Source organism: Mustela nigripes, chromosome 15, assembly GCF_022355385.1.
Source record: "Mustela nigripes isolate SB6536 chromosome 15, MUSNIG.SB6536, whole genome shotgun sequence".
Lineage (NCBI taxonomy): Eukaryota > Metazoa > Chordata > Mammalia > Carnivora > Mustelidae > Mustela > Mustela nigripes.
In genome coordinates, this window is record NC_081571.1 from 59,143,087 (window position 1) to 59,161,943 (window position 18,857).

General features: G+C 33.5%; 1 protein-coding gene across 1 annotated transcript; it reads left to right on the forward strand.

The window, feature by feature from the left end:
• Nucleotides 1–17,869: 17,869 nt before the first annotated feature.
• LOC132002682 (interleukin-18-like) lies at nucleotides 17,870–18,509 on the forward strand. Its single transcript, XM_059377792.1, is given in 2 exon segments — nucleotides 17,870–18,022; nucleotides 18,025–18,509. Coding segments are annotated over 2 exon segments (600 nt in total). The 5' UTR covers nucleotides 17,870–17,907.
• Nucleotides 18,510–18,857: the final 348 nt, after the last annotated feature.

Sequence of the window (18,857 nt, forward strand, 5' to 3'; positions counted from 1 at the left end):
TTCATTTTTTCTTGACATTGAAATTTAATTTCTATGTCTTAGAAAAAGCATCTTTCACTATATGTTTGGGTATTATTTTATGTAGAGAGTTTTGTACTTCAGAAAGTCTTAAATTCACTATATTGGTATCAATTTTCACCCTACACACACTTTTCTGGTTGAGCTACAAATTCTTAGGTTTGTTTTTGTTTTTGTTTTGTCTTAAGGCCAAAGAATTTTCCTATGTTTTGACACTGTTACGTTTTACTTCTCATATCTAGCTTATTGATTTTGTTGATTTATTTCTAATTTATTTTCTCATATGGTTTGAAATAGAAAACAATTTTATATTTTTGCCACATTTGCTTCTGTGATCCACATTTCTTGTGTATTTCTGCATTTCTCCATTAATATGAAATGCCAACTGTCTTATATACTAATTTTCTATATATTCAGAGCTATATTCATGATCTACTCAATCTATTTCTGTATTTTGTTGGGTTATTCCTACAACAGTGTTTCTGTGTCTTAATTATTACTTGTAATACATCTTGGCATTTTGTAAAACTAGGTGGAATTTCTGCTTCTAGTTCTTTTTTTTGTAGCTGCTTTGCTCTATTCTTATACTTTGAATTTTCATGTGAAATTTTGACTATTTTCATAAGTAATCCTCTTGGGGATTGGGTGGGAATTAGATTTAATATATAAAGTAATTTGGAAAGTATTCAGGGGTACCTGAGTGGTTCAGTCCATGAAGTAGCTGTCTTTAGCTCAGGACATGAACCTGGGGGCCTGGGATTGAGCCCTGCATTGGGTTCCCTGCTCTTCAGGGAGACTGCTTCACACTCTCCCTCTCCCTCCCCCCACTTGTGCTCTCTTGTTCTATCTCTGTCAAATAAATAAAGAAAATCTTTAAAAAACAATGAAGGAAAGAAAAAAAGAAAGAAAGAAAGAAAAGGAAAAAAGAAAAGTCAAGTATTCAAATTTTCTTGTTTGTATTTAAGAGTCATCACAATTTATTTAGATCTTCTTTTATTCCTTTGTATAATGTTTTAGCATTATAGCACAGGTCTTCCACATTTTCTTATTTTCCAATATCAATATACATTATATACTTTTATTTTACTTCTATGTATTTTTTCAATAAAATTTTTAACTTGGTTTCCTCCCCATTCCCCCCCCCCCCAAAAAAAAAACCCAAAAAACAAGTTAACAACAACCAAACAGACAGGCAACAAACAAATCTGGATGAATTTTATTAGATGCTTTCTCTGTTTCAGCAGTGATATTAATTTAGTAATTTTTTAGAAGATTTTATTTATTTGAGAGAGAGAGAGAGCACTCATGTGGGAGAGGGGCTGAAGAAGTGAGAGAAGCAGACTCCCTGCTGAGCAGGGAGCCCGATATGACAGTGGGGCTTGATCCCAAGACTCTGAGATCCTGACCTGAGCCAAAGGCAGAAGCTTACCTGACTCAGCCACCGAAGTGCCCCGTATTGATTTAATAAATTATCTAGCAAAATAGTGACATGATTGTTTTTCAAAAAATACTCCCCAAATTACTAATATTTTCTATGTTATCAAATGTATTACTTGAAAAAATTACAATTTGACTCTTTTCATCTTTATTTATTTATTTGCATCTAAGAATTATATTTCATTGACAGTAAGTATAGGTTATACTTACTAGGTTAACATAAAATGAATGTGATAATTCATGAAAATTAAAGTTGTACTCTCTTGATTTCAAATGACCACATTTGGTATTTTCTTAATCTGAAAATTAAAGTTAAAACCTTAGGAAAAATAAGTTGGACTGCCACAAGTGACTGATGCTGAACCTTATTCATTCCCTTAAATTTGTAATATTAATGCTAATTGGAAATCTGACAAGAAAGAAGATGAGAATAGTATATTTCAGTTAGATCTCCCTCATTGTCTGCTGCAGATGACTCAAGATTGCTTTGTTCAATGATATCTGAATTTGTAAGCCTTTGTATGATTTTATATTAACACCTCTTTCTGGATGGAAAGTATATTTCTAGTCTTCTTGTCAATTAAGGTACAGGACTAATTTCCACAGTGGATATTCTGTAGCTTTTCTTAAACAGGCAAGCAGTTTCTTCTCTGCCTAACCCACCAGTAAATAGAAAGAGATTTCTTTCACAAATTCATGTGTATAGACTGAAGTGCTTACCAATGCTATCCAATAGAACTGCAAGAATGGAAATATTCTATAATTCTACACTACCAATGGGATATCCACCAGCCATCTGTAGTTGGAGTACTTAAAATGTGGCTCTTGCTGTGAAAGTTAGTTTTAGCTTAAGACCATTAGCTTCAAATGAAGTATTCGATTCTTGGTCCCCCCAAATTATGATCTCTCGCAATTATGGGGTCTCAAATTTAATATTCAGATCCAAATTTTGATGGGCTTATTTTCCTGAAAAGTTTTAGCAATTAAAAAAAAAGTTTTAGCAATTTAATAATAATTTTACATTGATCTCCAAGAATAAAGGAGCTCTGTGACCTAGTCACCTAGAATCTTAATTAAATGGAGTGAGTGAATAAAGAAATTTTCCATTCCAGCATGGAAAAATGAGGAACAAATTAGATGTAAATATCATTACAGTTGACAAAATTGTGTTCATGAATGTTAGCATATGAGTGAGTTGTATCATGGAAGAAAGGATTGTAGTGTAATAATGGCTATTGAATAACTAATTTTCTATAGTATTAATGTTTCTAATAGGATATTTGATGTTCCCATTTCTACATTAACTAGTACTGTAATCTGTTGTGATAACATTAAGCAGTGCTTCTAAATTCAGTTTATAATCTTATGTCATTTCTTGACTAAAGGAAGCACTCTTAGACAAAAATTAGTTATATCCCAAGGATTTTATTTATTATAATTGTATTATTTATACAGTGATGTTAAGAAAACTGAAATCTTTTATGCAGAGACAGGAAAGAAAGCTTTTTTAAAAGTTATAATGTATGGACAAACCCATTTTTAAATTAGAGATAAAAATGAATTAATTTGGGGCACCTGGGTGGCTCAGTGGGTTAAAGCCTCGGCCTTCGGCTCAGGTCATAATCCCAGGGTTCTGGGATCGAGCCCCACATCAGGCTCTCTGCTCAGGGAGCCTGCTTTCTCCTCTCTCTCTCTGCCTCCCTCTCTGCCTACTTGTGATCTCTGTCTGTCAAATAAATAAATAAAATCTTTAAAAATAAATGAATTAATTTAATGCTGTTTTTTCTCATAAAACAAATGAAACTCATATGTCTCAATGGTTCTTTTTTATTTTATTCTTTTAATTATTTTAGCATTGTTATTTTATTATGGCATATACAATGAATAGCAAAAGAACATTAGGTAGTAGTCAGTGATTTATTTCAGCCCAAATATTGTTGTAGCCCAGATTAAGACACTGAGAAGTATAAACACTTCAAACATCTATCATTTCTCCTTCCTCATGTACAGAATAACCAAAATCTTAACTACTTTAGAGTATTACATGTGTAACTTTTAAGATTTTGCCACCTAAAACGCATCATCTGTTACTGTAATTTTTACATTTTGTTAAACTTTGAATTTAATTGATCATTTATATATTTTTTTAAAAACCAGGACAACTCTTTTTATTTTTTTAAGATTTTATTTATTTATTTGACAGAGAACACAAGTAGGCAGAGAGGCAGACAGAGAGAGAGAGAGAGAGAGAGAAGCAGGCTCTGCACTGAGCAGAGAGCCTGATGTGGGGCTTGATCCTAGGACCCTGGGATCATGACCTGAGCCGAAGGCAGAGGCTTTAACCCACTGAGCCACCCAGGCGCCCCAATCATTTATATTTCTAAAGAAATGTATGTCATCAGATTATTTCCCTCTTCTTAGTAGCTGTACTTGAATCATTATTATTGCTCAATAATCAGTTTGTCATACTTTATATACTCTTTATAAGTTAGTTATAATTTGGGTGATTTCCACTTTCAGGAAATAATAAATGTTCTTCTGTGAACATAGCCATATGTATCTATTGGTGCACATGTCCACATATGCCTATCTGTAGGATATTCATGTATAAGTAGTATTGCTTCAATAGACTATATGGATATCTTCACTATTAATAGATAATATCAGACCATTTCTCAAAATGATAGTTCCAACTGACACTCACCCTAAAAGGTATTATGGTTCCTGTTGCTTTGCTTCTTACCCTTGTCAACATATATATCAATCTTTTTAATTTTAGTCATTCTAATGAATGTATAGCAGTGTTACATTGTGCTTTTAATTTGTATTTAGTTGATTAATAATAAAATTGAGTTCCCTGTTTTCAATAATTTTTTATATATGTGTTGCGAAGAGCCTGTTCACCTTTCTTGCTCACATTTCTACTTCTGTGTTTTTTATCATTTCCTTCCTTATTGATTTGTAGAGGTTATTTATATTTTGGTAATAAGCTTTTTGTCAGTTTTATATTTGGCAAGCATAATCTTCAACATTATGACTTGATTTTCATTCTGTTAATGGTATCTTAATTTTAATGTAATAAAATTTATTATTTTTTCTTTTACAGTTTATGTTTTATGCCCTGCTAAATAAGTCTTCTCATACCCAAGGTTATGAAGTTATATGTATATTTTTTCTAGGAATTTTATTGAAGATACATTGTATGAAGATATATATACATATATATATACACACATATACACACATATACACACCCATACATATATATATTCTAGGAATTTTATTGTTCACTTTTCACATTGAGGTCTGTTAATTCTGAATGATTTTTGTGTATCTTGTGATATATGGGGCCACATTTCTTTCCTGGTATGACTATCAAATTGACTTTACAAACATTTTGAAAAGAACACCTTTTTCTTCAGGATGTCTTAATATTTCATCTTATACCAGTATTGGTGAGTTTTGGTGTTTGGATCCCAGTTTCCTTTTTTTGGCCTATTTTTCTAGTCTTGCACAAATACTAAGATCTCTTAATTAAAAGAGGTTTGATAAAAATACTTCATATCTAATTAACAATGTTCTTCATTTTTTTTTCTCTAAGATTGATTTTAGGTGATCTTAGAACTTTGCGTGTTTAAAGATTAGCATGTCAAGTTATAATGGGGAAAAACCTGATGATGTGGACAAAATAATATGGTTATCATTTCCAAGGTGAATAGGTATCTAGAGAAAATGTGGTTAGTTTGTGGAGAATTAACATCATTAAAATACTGAGTTGTTTAATCTATGGGCATCATGTATAACTTCACTGACTGAGGTTTCTTGAAATTTTAAATAGTAATATTTCATATTTTTACTTATAAAACTATTGGCCTCCACTTGTTAAACTTATTCTTAAGGAATTGAGAATAACTTTTTCTTTAATGTTATTTGTTAGTGCCAGAGAGTAGCTTATAGACTATACTCTTATTTTCTGTGAACACAAACTTATCATCTATGAATAAAGTTATATTTTTCCTTTATAATTCTTACAGATTTTATTTCATTGATTTATATCATGGATTAAGACTTTTAGTAGAATTATACTCTAACAGATGGCAGTAGAAATACTTGTATATATTCTAATCTTAAAAGTAAAATCAACAAGTCAGGAAATGACAGATGCTGGCGAGGATGCGGAGAAAGGGGAACCCTCCTACACTGTTGGTAGGAATGCAAGCTGGTGCAGCCACTCTGGAAAACAGCCTGGAGGTTCCTCAAAATGTTGAAAATAGAACTGCCCTATGACCCAGCAATTGCACTATTGGGTATTTACCCTAAAGATACAAACGTAGTGATCCAAAGGGGCACATGCACCCGAATGTTTACAGTAGCAATGTCCACAATAGCCAAACTATGGAAAGAACCTAGATGTCCATCAACAGATGAATGGATCAAGAAGATGTGGTATATATACACAATGGAATACTATGCAGCCATCAAAAGAAATGAAATCTTGCCATTTTCGACAACATGGATGGAACTAGAGCGTATCATGCTTAGCGAAATAAGTCAAGCAGAGAAAGACAACTATCATATGATCTCCCTGATATGAGGAAGTGGTGATGCAACATGGGGGCTTAAGTGGGTAGGAGAAGAATCAATGAAACAAGATGAGATTGGGAGGGAGACAAACCATAAGTGACTCTTAATCTCACAAAACAAACTGAGGGTTGCTGGGGGGAGGGGGTTTGCGAGAAGGGGGTGGGATTATGGACATTGGGGAGGGTATGTGCTTTGGTGAATGCTGTGAAGTGTGTAAAGCTGGTGATTCACAGACCTGTACCCCTGGGGATAAAAATATATGTTTATAAAAAATAAAGAATTAAAAAAAATAAATAAATGAAAAAGAAAAAAAATTTTAATCAACTCAAAAAAAAAAGTATATCATTGTAACATTATTCATTATATCACCATACTTAAGAAATCATGTTTAGTTTTTTAGGCTAACCCTGTCCTAGATAAGAGCTCTTTATCAAGAATGTATATAGAAAGATAAAGTCATCTTTTATTTATTAAAATGTTTATATGATTTTCTCTTTCATTTGCCAATGTTCAAATTATTCTCATTAATTTTCTTATGGTAAATCAACCTTTTATTATTAAAATAAATTCGTTATGGTAAATAAACATTATTTTATATATACTCTGCTATTCTGTATCTGAATTATCTTCCAATTCTTTCTTTAGGATTTTTGTGTCTATATTCAGGTGTAAAATTAGCCTTTATATTTCCTTTACTGAATTATATTTTATCTCATAAATTTTTCTTACTTTTGTAATTCAACCCTGAGCTTAAGTCTCAGATCATGTTCTTTTTGTTTGAAGATACCAGTTTGTATTCTTAGAGTGCAGAATTGGTTGTGATATATTAAATGGTTTTTGTCTCAAAATACCTTAACTTCTTCATTTCAAAATGATGCTTTCTTTTGGTAAATAATTCTGGGTTGGGAGTTTTTCGCTCTCATTGGTTTGCAGGCTTTATTTTCTTATCTTCTAGAATCCAAGGTTTCATCATGAAGTTTTCTCTCAGGTTCTTCTCTCTCTCTTTGAAGTTTTTTCTTTGTTTTCTGTTTTAAGCAGTGTGTGTGTGTGTGTGTGTGTGTGTGTGTGTGTGTGTGTTAGTGAGAATTCTTTACTCTGTCACCTGAATACTTTAATCAGTTTGGGGAATTTCTTAGTACTATTTCAATAATACCTCATATATTAGTTCTTCATGTTGTGTCCTTCAATCTCTTTTGTATATTTCTTACTTTTGCTTTTTCTTGCTTAAGTCAAAATGTTTCCTTCTGACACTCACCTCCATAATTCTCTCTTCAGTTCTTTTTAACAACTGCCAAATCGCCCATCCCATTATCATCATAAGCAGAATTCCTATTGTATTTATTGCTTTGGCATTAAGCCATTTTACCAGTATGAGTGGTGTAATTTTTAAAAGTAAGATTATAGTTTTTCTTTTTTTTTAGTTGTCTCCTCCAGTACCTTTCTGAAGGATATGTGTTCTAACAATACAATAAAAATTACCTTTTTGATTAATGACACCTATTACATAAAATGTTAATCTTATGTGAAATGTGCATTATTTCATTTTTGTTAACTTTCTTTATAATAATGTAGGTGATATAATCAAATGAACTTTGGATTCAGAGGTTTACACTAATATTATCCTTACCCTTACTTTGCATACTAACTAAGACAACCAAAAGTCTCCCTTAGCATTTTATTTCTCACCTAGTGTTAAAAAATACCTTTTGAAACCCTTACCATTATTCTGCAGGTTATTTGAAATAATCAACAGAATACCTTAAAGTATTAATGAGTACTTTATAAGAGGCCCAATAGTTGAAAGTTTGTTACCTTAAATTATTTTACAATAAATATATGGCATCAAAATGCATGTAAAACCAAATTTATAGTTTAATTATTGCATTTTTTATAGAAAAAAATAATGTAAGTGCCAATAAAGTGATACAAATATATACTGTCATACATATAACCAGAATCATAAATGTGAACTGCAGATTGATCTTCAGTTCAAGAACTGATTAAGTTCCAATAATTTTCACCAAATCAACATCCTGTGGAAAACTAAAGTTGTCCAGCTAGATGTCTAAATTTAAATAAGATTATATATTTAATGTTAGTTCTGTTTCTGGGTTCCTGTGCCTTTCATACTATATTGTTGGTTCACTTTTAACACATATTAAAATGTAAACACATGCACAGAATACACAGACACTTGGTGCATTTTCACTCTCTCACTAACTGCCCTATTGATTTTTAGATATTAATGTCCCTCTGTATGTTTGTGGAGGGATAGAAAAATGTCAGGGAAATAGAACAGGAAGACAGGCTGATGATGTTTTATTTCTGAACCTGCCAGAATTTGTTTTGCTGCTTCCAAAAGGATTCCTCCAACTGAGCCTGACTTGTCTTTTCACTACTACACTTCAGTCTAGGGTCACCTCTTCTTATATTCCTGTTTTTCTACAATCTATGTGACTTTCAGGCCTCTACTGCAAATATTTTTTTCTTTCAATATTCTTTTCACACACAACATTCTTCACAGTTTTTAATAACTGTTCTGGTTCACATATATATTCTTCCTACTTAAATGTCTCTCATTAATTGATTAATATTGAGTGTCTGTACTAGGAATATTGGGCACTTATATTTGTTCTGACATGGCAATAAATTACATAGTAATTTGTCATTTGGTATTTGCTGTATTTTTTGTTTCACAACTACATATAGTTAATTGTTCCTTAGAATTCCACATTAATCTGGAAAGTACTGAGGATATTTTTATTTTATAGTAAACTCTCCCTGCTTTTCCTTTGTACCTAAAGTATAATTGGTAATAAAAATTTAATTTTTAGGATTAAAAAAATTAATTTGAAGTTTGTTTTGTGAAGAAAGAGAATCATCTTTAGTTGCATGCATACAAATTTAATAGTCATTTTATGAATTTTAAACTACTAGGAAATGCAGTACGATTTTATCAGGACAAAATAAAAAAGGAACTAAGCACATATTTTACTGATTTATATTAATCTTAGTATTTAATAAAATCAAGCTTTTAATATTTTTTAAACATTTCAAGTTTTATTATTTTATTCTTTCTGGCTTTTTTTTTTTTTTTAAAGATTTTATTTATTTACTTGACAGACAGAGATCCCAAGTAGGCAGAGAGGCAAAGAGAGAGAGGAGGAAGCAGGCTCCCTGCTGAGCAGAGAGCCCGATGCGGGGCTCGATCCCAGAACCCTGGGATCATGACCTGAGCCGAAAGCAGAGACTTTAACCCACTGAGCCAACCAGGTGCCCCTTCTTTCTGGCTTTTAGTTGTCTACACTATTTTTGGAAATTGTTTCAGTCTTGTTCAGAGAAAATCAGGAAATGCAATTCAGTGGAAAGAGTACAATGTGAAGCAAGACGGTAGAGTCAAATTGCACAGGTTCAAATACTGCTTCTGCCATGTGTTTCAGTGAATATAATAACTATTCAGGTATAAAGATTTCCAGTGTTAAAGAAAAAAGATATTGTTTTTAAATGACATTGCAAGAGATTCAAAATTACTGTTTTCTATGAATATTTTCTCGTTGAAAGTTGCTTACCATTTGTAAATTTTGCATGTAATATTTCATTAGTAAAATTTTTTTTTTAATTTTTTTAAAGATTTTTTATTTATTTATTTGAGAGAGAGACAGTGAGAGAGATCATGAGTGAGGAGAAGGTCAGAGAGAGAAGCAGACTCCCGGTGGAGCTGGGAGCCCTATGTGGGACTCGATCCCGGGACTCCAGGATCATGACCTGAGCCGAAGGCAGTCGTCTAACCAACTGAGCCACCCAGGCGTCCCTCATTAGTAAAATTTAATTTCAGCGTTCTAAGTCTCATATTCAAGAAAATTACAAGGAATGAATCAGAAGAATGCTATTTTGTGATAAATGGAAGAGAAGAAAAATATTTCTATTGAAGACATGTTTTGTTTGTATGAAGACATGTTTGTTTGAATAATACCATTGTTGTTAAGTAGAGTGTTCTGCCATTCCTTGCTGTCTTTGTGTCTGTATCATTGATCTGTGGGGCTCAAATAGAGAGCAGGGCAGGCACTCCATGTTAGAAAGTGTGAGTTTGAGAAGACAAATGGTAAGATTAAAAACTCAAGTATTGCACATGAAAGGTTAAAGGTAGAGAGAGGAAAGTATTCTTTCCTAAACCCAGGTGGCTCCCAAGGGATTTTTATGCCTTCCTCTGGAGTCAGTTATGTATTTATAGCACTAACTTGACTTGGGGTTGAATTGACAAAAATAACCTGGTTAATCTGTAGCCTAATGGTTATTGGCATGTTTGAAAGTATGCATGTAGGGGAGTCCTGGAAAAGCTGACAACTCTGGGGAATAGAAAGTGAAAAAGCATAGCCCTTGCTTCTATAGGACCTCCCACAGAGATGGCATAAAAAGCCGAACTTTGAACAAGATACGGACATTTACTAAGATAATCACTAACATAGCATTAATAGATAACATTTTTTTTTTTTAAGATTTATTTATTTACTTGACAGACAGAGATTGCAAGTAGGCAGAGAAGGGAGGGAAGCAGGCTCCCTGTTGAACAGAGAGCCTGATGCAGGGCTTGATCCCAGGACCCTGAGACCAGCCAAAAGCAGACCTGAGCCAAAAGCAGAGGCCTAACCCACTGAGCCACCCAGGCGCCCCAATAGATAATATTTTTCTAATCCTCTGATCCTAAATTGTTTCTGTGAATCCTTATGACATTCCTAGAAAACAGAATCCTTCCTCATACCCATTTTCAAATAAGAAAGCACAGCACAGACTTGCTTTCCAAGGATTATGCAGTTTTTAAGTAGTAAGGTGTATATTATATTCATATGTTTAAGTTGATGTTTAATATTACATCCTAACAATTTTAAGAGTAACCAATTCTTAAATATTAGAATTAAAATACATATGTATATTTTTATACAAATATAAAGGTCAATTACCAATGTTAAATCAGTGTTTCACATTAATTCAAAGAATAATACTGTATTTAAATATCCCAATCTATTAATAATTTTTAAATTTTTAAAATTTTTTACTATTTTCATTTTATTTTAATACCAGTATAGTTAACATACAATGTTATGTTAGTTTCAGGAGTACAATAGAATGGTTAAACAATTCAATACAATTCTTACTCAGTGCTCATGAAGATAAGTGTTACTCTCAATCCTTTTCATCTCCCCTCTGATAACTATCTGTTGTTCTCTGTAGTTAAGAGTCTGTTTTATCATTTGCCTTTTTTAAAAAACTTTGTTCATTTATTTTGTTCCTTAAATTCCATATGAGTGAAACCATATGGTATTTGTCTTTCTCTGACTTGTTTCACTTGCCCTTATACTCTCTGTTCCAGCCATGTCATTGGAAATGGCAAGATTTTATTTTTTTTATTTTTTTCAATGAATTATATTCCATCATACACACACACACACACACACACACACACCACCTCTTTATCCATTCCTCTACTGATGGACACTTGGCTGCTTTCATAATTTAGCTATTATAAATTATGCTATAATAAACATATGGTTGCATATAGCCTTTTGAATAAGTGTTTTTATATTATTTGGGTAAATACCCAGTGATGTGATCACTGGATCATAGGGTAATTCTATTTTAACTTTTTGAGGAACCTCTATACAATCTTCCACAGTGGCTGCACCAGTTTGCATTCCCACCAGCAGTGCAAGAGATTTCCTTTTCTTCCTATCATCAACTCTTGTTTCTTGTGTTTTTTATTTTAGCCACTGGGACCGTTGTGAGGTGTTCTCTCATTGGAGTTTTGATTTGTATTTTCCTGATGATGTGTGATATTGAGCATCTTTTCATGTGTCTTTTGGCCATCTGTATGTCTTCTTTATAGAAAAATGCCTGTTTGCCCATTTAATAATTGAATTGTTTGTTTTTTGGGTGTTGAGATGCATAAGTTCTTTATATATTTTGGATATTAACCCTTTGTCAGATATATCTTTTGCAAATATCTTCTCCTATTCTGTAGGTGCCCTTTAGTTTTGTTGATCCCCCCCCGCCCCCCAGGGAGAAGCTTTTTATTTTGATGAAGTCCCGATAGTTTATTTTTGCTTTTGATTCCCTTGCCTCAAAAGATTACCTAGAGGGGCACCTGGGTGGCTCAGTGGGTTAAAGCCTCTGCCTTCGGCTCAGGTCATGATCCCAGGATCCTGGGATCGAGCCCCACATCAGACTCTCTGCTCATCGGGGAGCCTGCTTCCCCTCCTCTCTCTCTGCCTGCTTCTCTGCCTGCTTGTACTCTATCTCTCTGTCAAATAAATAAATAAAATCTTAAAAAAAAAAAAATACTTACCTAGAAAAATGTTACAGCCAATGTCAGGAAATTACTATATGTGCTGTCTTCTTGGATTTTTATGATTTCAGGTCTCGCATTTAGCTCTTTAATCCATTTTGAATTAATTTTCTGCACAGTAAAAGAAAGCAGTGCAGTTTTATTCTTTTATATGTAGCTGTCTAGTTTTTCCAACACCGTTTATTGAAGAGGCTGCCTTTTTTCCTGGTGCATATTCTTGCTTCCTCTGTCAAAGAATAATTGACATAATTGTGGGAGTATTTCTGGGCTTTCTATTCTGTTCCATTGATCTTTTGTCTTTTTTAGTGCAAGTACCATAGTGTTTTGATTACTGTATCTTTTTAGTATAATGTGAAATTAGGACTTTGATACTTCCAGCTGTGTTTTTCTTTTTCAATGTTGCTCTGGCTGTTTGGGGCCTTCTGTGGTTCCATACAAATTTTTGTTTGTTCTAGTTCTGTGTAAAATGCAGTTGGTATTTTGATAAGGATAGCATTTAATCTATAAATTACTTAGGATAGTATAGACTTCTTCCTGAAGTTTTCCTTTCTTTTCTCAAGCCCACCAAGTATCTTTGATTGTTGCTTTAAATTCTCCATCAGGCATATTAATTATATATATTTCTCTTAGATCACTAGCTATGACCTTATCTTATCTTATTTGGAATGAATTCTTCTGTTCTAGCATTTTGTCTAAGTGTCTGTCTACTTCTGTGTTAGAAAAGGCTGTTATGTTTCCTGTTTTCTGAGAGGAATGACTTTATGAAGATGTCAGGAAGTGTCCAGGGCCTGAAACTTCCAAGAGTGTTGCTGGTGTGTGCTGCGTGCACTCTGCTGCTATGTTTTGGCTGCTCTGTCCTCCAGGTCAATTGTCTGCAGATGCTTTCCTTGTCTACAAGCAGTGTTTCATCCTTGGCCAGAGAGTGGTCAGTTTTACGTAGGTGTGCTCTGTTCTGCTTGTTAAATGAGACCTGATACTACTTCCACTAGAAGTGGGTAAATACCCAATAGTGTGATTACTGAGTCTGCTACCAGGTCACTCAGTTCTTGTTCTTGTCCCACATGTACCAAAAGAATTGGAGAACCAAGACTGGAATGGGGAGGTAGTATACTGAGTAGATAAGTATAGTACACTTTCAAGAATAAAAGTGGGTCACTGCTGGAGCAAGAGTGGCAATAGCACTGAAAAGCTCTAGCTGCATCCTTTTACGACTGTTTTGTGAAAATGTAAATTTGGCTTTGGTTGACATTTAAAAAAATATTTTATTTATTTGAGATAGAGAAAGAGGGAGAGAGGACCCGAGAGGGTAGAAGGTCAGAGAGAGAAACAGACTCCCTGTGGAGCTGGGAGCACCAGGACTTGATCCCAGGATTCTGAGATCATGACCTGAGCCTAAGGCAGTTGCTTAACCAAATGAACCACCCAGGAACCCTGGTTGACAGTTTTGATTGAGAGCTGGTGGTTATACAACATTTTGGTTTCTGTGCATGTCCCTACCCATGATGCATTCTGTTATAATTGTATTTATTTATGTATTGTATATTTATGAGTTTATAATGACCTTTTGCTGTGACCCTAAGGGCAAGTTGCACCTTTTGTGCACAGGCTCAGCTCTTGGAAGTACCCATTGTCGCTTTTCAGTAACCTCTGTGACTGAGCCTTCTTTTTTTTTTTTTTATTAAAATTTTTTTTTAAATTTTATTTATTTCTTTGACAGAGACAGATCACAAGTAGGCAGAGAAACAGGCAGAGAGAGGAGGAAGCAGACTCCCTGCTGAGCAGAGAGCCCGATGCGGACTCGATCCCAGGACCCTGAGATCATGACCTGAGCCGAAGGCAGCGGCTTAACCCACTGAGCCACCCAGGCGCCCTGTGACTGAGCCTTCTTATTCTGTAACCCTCAGAGGTGGCTCTAAATGTGTGGCTGTTAACCCTCGGGTGTGGCATGGCCAACATCTGCTTTAACCCTCCTCCCTCATGCCTAATTGACTGCCTAACAAATTATAGGATAGATACATTTTAAAATTTTTTGGTAAGTTGCCATACTATTTTCCACAATGGCCCCACAAGTTCATGTCCACCAGCAGTGCAAGAGGGTTCTTTTTTCTCTATATACTTGCCAACACTTGTTAGTTACTTGTGTTGTTGATTTTAGACCTTGGGACAGGTGTGCCATGATATCTCATTGAGGTTTTTGATTTGTATTTCCCTGATAGTGAGTGATGCTGAGCATCTTTTCCTGTGTCTGTTGCCATCTGTATGTCTTCTTTTTAGAAATGTCTGTTCTTGTCTTCTGACCTTTTTAAAATTGGATTATTTGGGTTTTAGGTGCTAAGTTTTATCAGTTCCTTATACACTTTGGATACTAACGCTGTATCAGATATGTTCTTTGCAAATATCTTCTCCCAATCTGTAGGTTGCCTTTAGTTTTGTTGATTCTTTCTTTTGGTGGGCAGAAACTTTTTATTTTGATGTAGTTCTAATAGTTTATGTTTGTTTTTATTTGTTACCTCAGGATACCAACTAGAAAAAAAATGTTGCTATGTCCAGTGTCAGAGAAATTACTGCCTGTGCTCACTTCTAGGACTTTTATGATTTCCTGTCTCATATTTAGGTCTTTAATCCATTTTGAGTTTATTTTGTGTATGGTGAAAGAAAGTAGTGAAGTTTCATTCTTTCTCATATAGTTGTCCAGTTTTCCTATTTGTTGAAGAGACTGTTTTTCCCCCATTGTATAGTCATTCCTCCTTTGTCAAAGATTTATTGACCATACAATCATGGGTTTATTTCTGGGTTTTCTGTTCTTTTTTATTGATCTGTGTGTAAATTTTTATGCCAGTAACATACTAGTTTAATTACTCTTATTTTGTAATGTAACTTGAGATCTGGAATTGTGATACCTCCAGTTATGTTTTTCTTTTTCAATATTGCTTTGGCTATTTGAAGTCTTTTATGGTTCTGCACAAATTTTAGGATTGTTCTGTGGAAAATACAATTGGTATTTTGATAGAGATTACATTAAATCTGTGGGTTCCCTTAGGTAGTATAGACATTTTAACAATATTTGTTCTACCAAATATGAGCATGGAATGTCTTTCCATTTCTTTGTGTTATCTTAAATTTCTTTTGTCAATGTGTCATAGTTTTCAGAGTACAGGTCTTTCACCACTTTGATTAAGTTTATTCCTACATATTTTATTGCTTGGTGCAATAATAAATTGGATTTGTTTTCCTAATTTCACTTTGTGCTGCTTCATTATTAGTGTACAGGAATACAACAGATTTCTGTTCATTGATTTTTAATTTCCCTGCAACTTTACTGAATTCATTTATCATTTCTAGTAATTTTTTTGTGGAGTCTTTTCTATTTATAGTATAATGTCATTTGCAATAATGAGAGTTTTACTTCTTCCTAAACAATTTGGATGTCTTTTATTTTTTTATATTTTCTGATTCCTGTGGTGGAATGAGTAATATTTTTTAAAGATTTTATTTATTTGACAGAGATTGAGAGAGAGAGAGAGAGAGCACAAGCAGATGGAGCAGCAGACAGAGGGAGAGGGAAAAGCAGGCTCCCTGTTGAGGAGCCTGCCTGGCTTGATCCCTGCAAGACCTGAGTCAATGGTAGCCGCTTTATCAACTGAGCCACCCAGGCATCCCTAATTAGTAATACTTTAAACATATGACTCCCAATACACTAGATAACCTAATGAAATGGATAAATTACAAAAAAAATCTTTAAAACTGACTTAAGATTAAATTTTAATAGACTTATAACAATAAGATGATAATCAACTATTAGTCACAAAACCTTTGGTGAAGAATAGACAAGGCCAGATAGCTTCACTGACTAATTCTTACCGATTGTTTTAAATAGAATTAACAGCAAATCTTTTACAATTGCACCTAAAAAAAAGAAAAGAATACATCTATAAGGTCAATATTAAAAAAAAAAAAAAACAAAGACATTACAAGAGAATCAATTACAGATGAATGTCCTTTATTAATATCCATGTAAAAATCCTCAACAAGATAGTATGAATTACCATAAAAGATTATATGGCATGACCAGGTGTCATGGCATATACATATCCCAGGAATGTAAAATTGATTCAACACATGCAAAACAATCAATCTGATAAACAATATTCATAAAATAAAATATACAATCCACATATCATCTGTATAGATATAATAAAAACATTGGACAAGATTTAATACACTTTCCTGAAGAAAAACATTCAACAAACTAAGACTAGAAGAAAACTTCCTGAATCTGATAAAGTATGTCTCCCAAAATTCTAAATGGTAAAGGAAAGAAAATTTTCCCCTAAAATCAAGAACAAGACAAGGATGCCCACTCTCATCACAACTGAACATTTTACAGGAGGTGCTAGCTGGAACAGCTAATGTGAAAAAGAAATGAAAGGAATAGGAAGAAGTAAAGCAATCTCTATTTATATATGACATGGTTTTGTATATATAAAATCCAAAAAATTAACAAATGTATTTGAGCTAATAAACAAGTTCACACAAATATCAGTGTACAAGATCAATATGAAAATTGAATGTATTATATACACTACTGTATTAATTGTATTACATATACTATGTCAATATGAACAAAATATTGGAAAAAGCTTACAAAAAGAAATTAAAGTTGTGTAGGTGGAAAACTACAAAACATTGTTGAAAGAAAGGAGGACTATCTGAATAAATTAAAAGGCATCCCAAGTAAGGCTTAAAATTATCAATAGCCGATTATTTCTCAACAGGAGTGTCAAAATAACAAATTTTTTTTTTTTCAGTAAATGGTCCTGTGGCCATGTGTATGTCTTCCCTGGAGAAGACCTATTTTAGTCCTTCCCCCATTTTTAAAATCATATTTTATTTACATTTAATTTAATTTTACTATTGCCAAATGAGTTCCTTATATTAATTCCTTATCAAATTACAGAGTTTGCTAATATTTCCTCCCATTTTCTAAGTTTCCTTTTCATTTTGTTGATCATTTTCTGTGCTGTGGAGAGGTTTTTTAGTTTGATGTAGTTCTACTCGCCTGTTTTAAGTGTTCTTATCATAATAAAAGTAAACGAATAAATAAAAATTAATGATGCTGAGACAGCTAAATATCCATATTCAAAATAAATAATTTAAATTCCTTTCTTATGAAGTGATACAAATTAATTCAAATGGATCATCAGCCTAAATATAAGAACTAAGTGTACAGAACTCTTAGAATTATATTTTTGTTATTTTAGTTTGGGCAGAATCTTCTTTAATACAAAAACAACATCAAAATCATCAAAAGATCCTCCCCCAGAAGCTTGGTCTCCTCCTAGATGGCAATTAGAACTGACAACCAGCTCGCTCTGCTTTCCAAAGCAGATTTCTGCATTCTCAGCTGCCGGCTTCAGCGGCTGAAGGGACTGCCACCTTTTCCCATCTCCACGGCCTCAAGAAAAGAGAGACCTCAAACTTTCCAGATCCCTTCCTCTCGTAGGAAACTGTCAAGCACAGGAATAAAGATGGCTACTAACCCAGTAGAAGACAACTGCATCAACTTTGTGGGAATGAAATTTATTGACAATATACTTTACTTTGTAGCTGAAAATGATGACAACCTGGAATCAGATTACTTTGGCAGCTTGAACCTAGACTCTCTATCATACGAAATTTGAACGACCAAGTTCTCTTCATTAATGAGGGCAATCAACCAGTGTTTGAAGATATGCCTGATTCTGACTGTACAGAAAGCGCATCCCATACCATATTTATCATAAATACGTATAAAGATAGCCTCACCAGAGGTCTGGCGGTAACCATCTCTGTGATGTGTAATAGAATGTCTACTCTGTCCTGTAAGAACAAAACTATTTCCTTTAAGGAAATGAGACCCCCAGATAGTATCAGCGACGAAGGGAATGACATCATATTCTTTCAGAGAAGTGTTCCAGGACATGACGATAAGATACAATTTGAGTCTTCATTGTACCAAGGACACTTTCCAGCTTGTAAAAGAGAGAAAGAGCTTTTCAAACTCATTTTGAAAGAAAAGGATGGAAGTGGGGACAAATCCGTTATGTTCACTGTTCAAAACCCCAAGCTAGATAATAAAATCGCAGTTTGAATTTAAAAAAAAAATCATCAAAAGAAAAAAATGATAGCTTGAACAACACCAAAGTTAATATAACCCTTGTGCTTCAAAGACACCATCAAAAAAGTAAAAACACAACCCCAAAAATGGGTACATTTAGTTTTATGTTAACAAAACCTATTTATCCATATGAGAACATCTCCTTTCTGGATTTTTAGAAATACATCAAATTAAGTGTGTTAAGATTGACTTCAGATGCTGGATACCACATATATCATTTCTACTTTTGTTTACCTGAAAAAAATTTGACCTACTCCTTATAGTGCTACCAATTCGAGTGGCTAAATATAGCTTTTCTATTAAAATTCCTCAGTCCACATA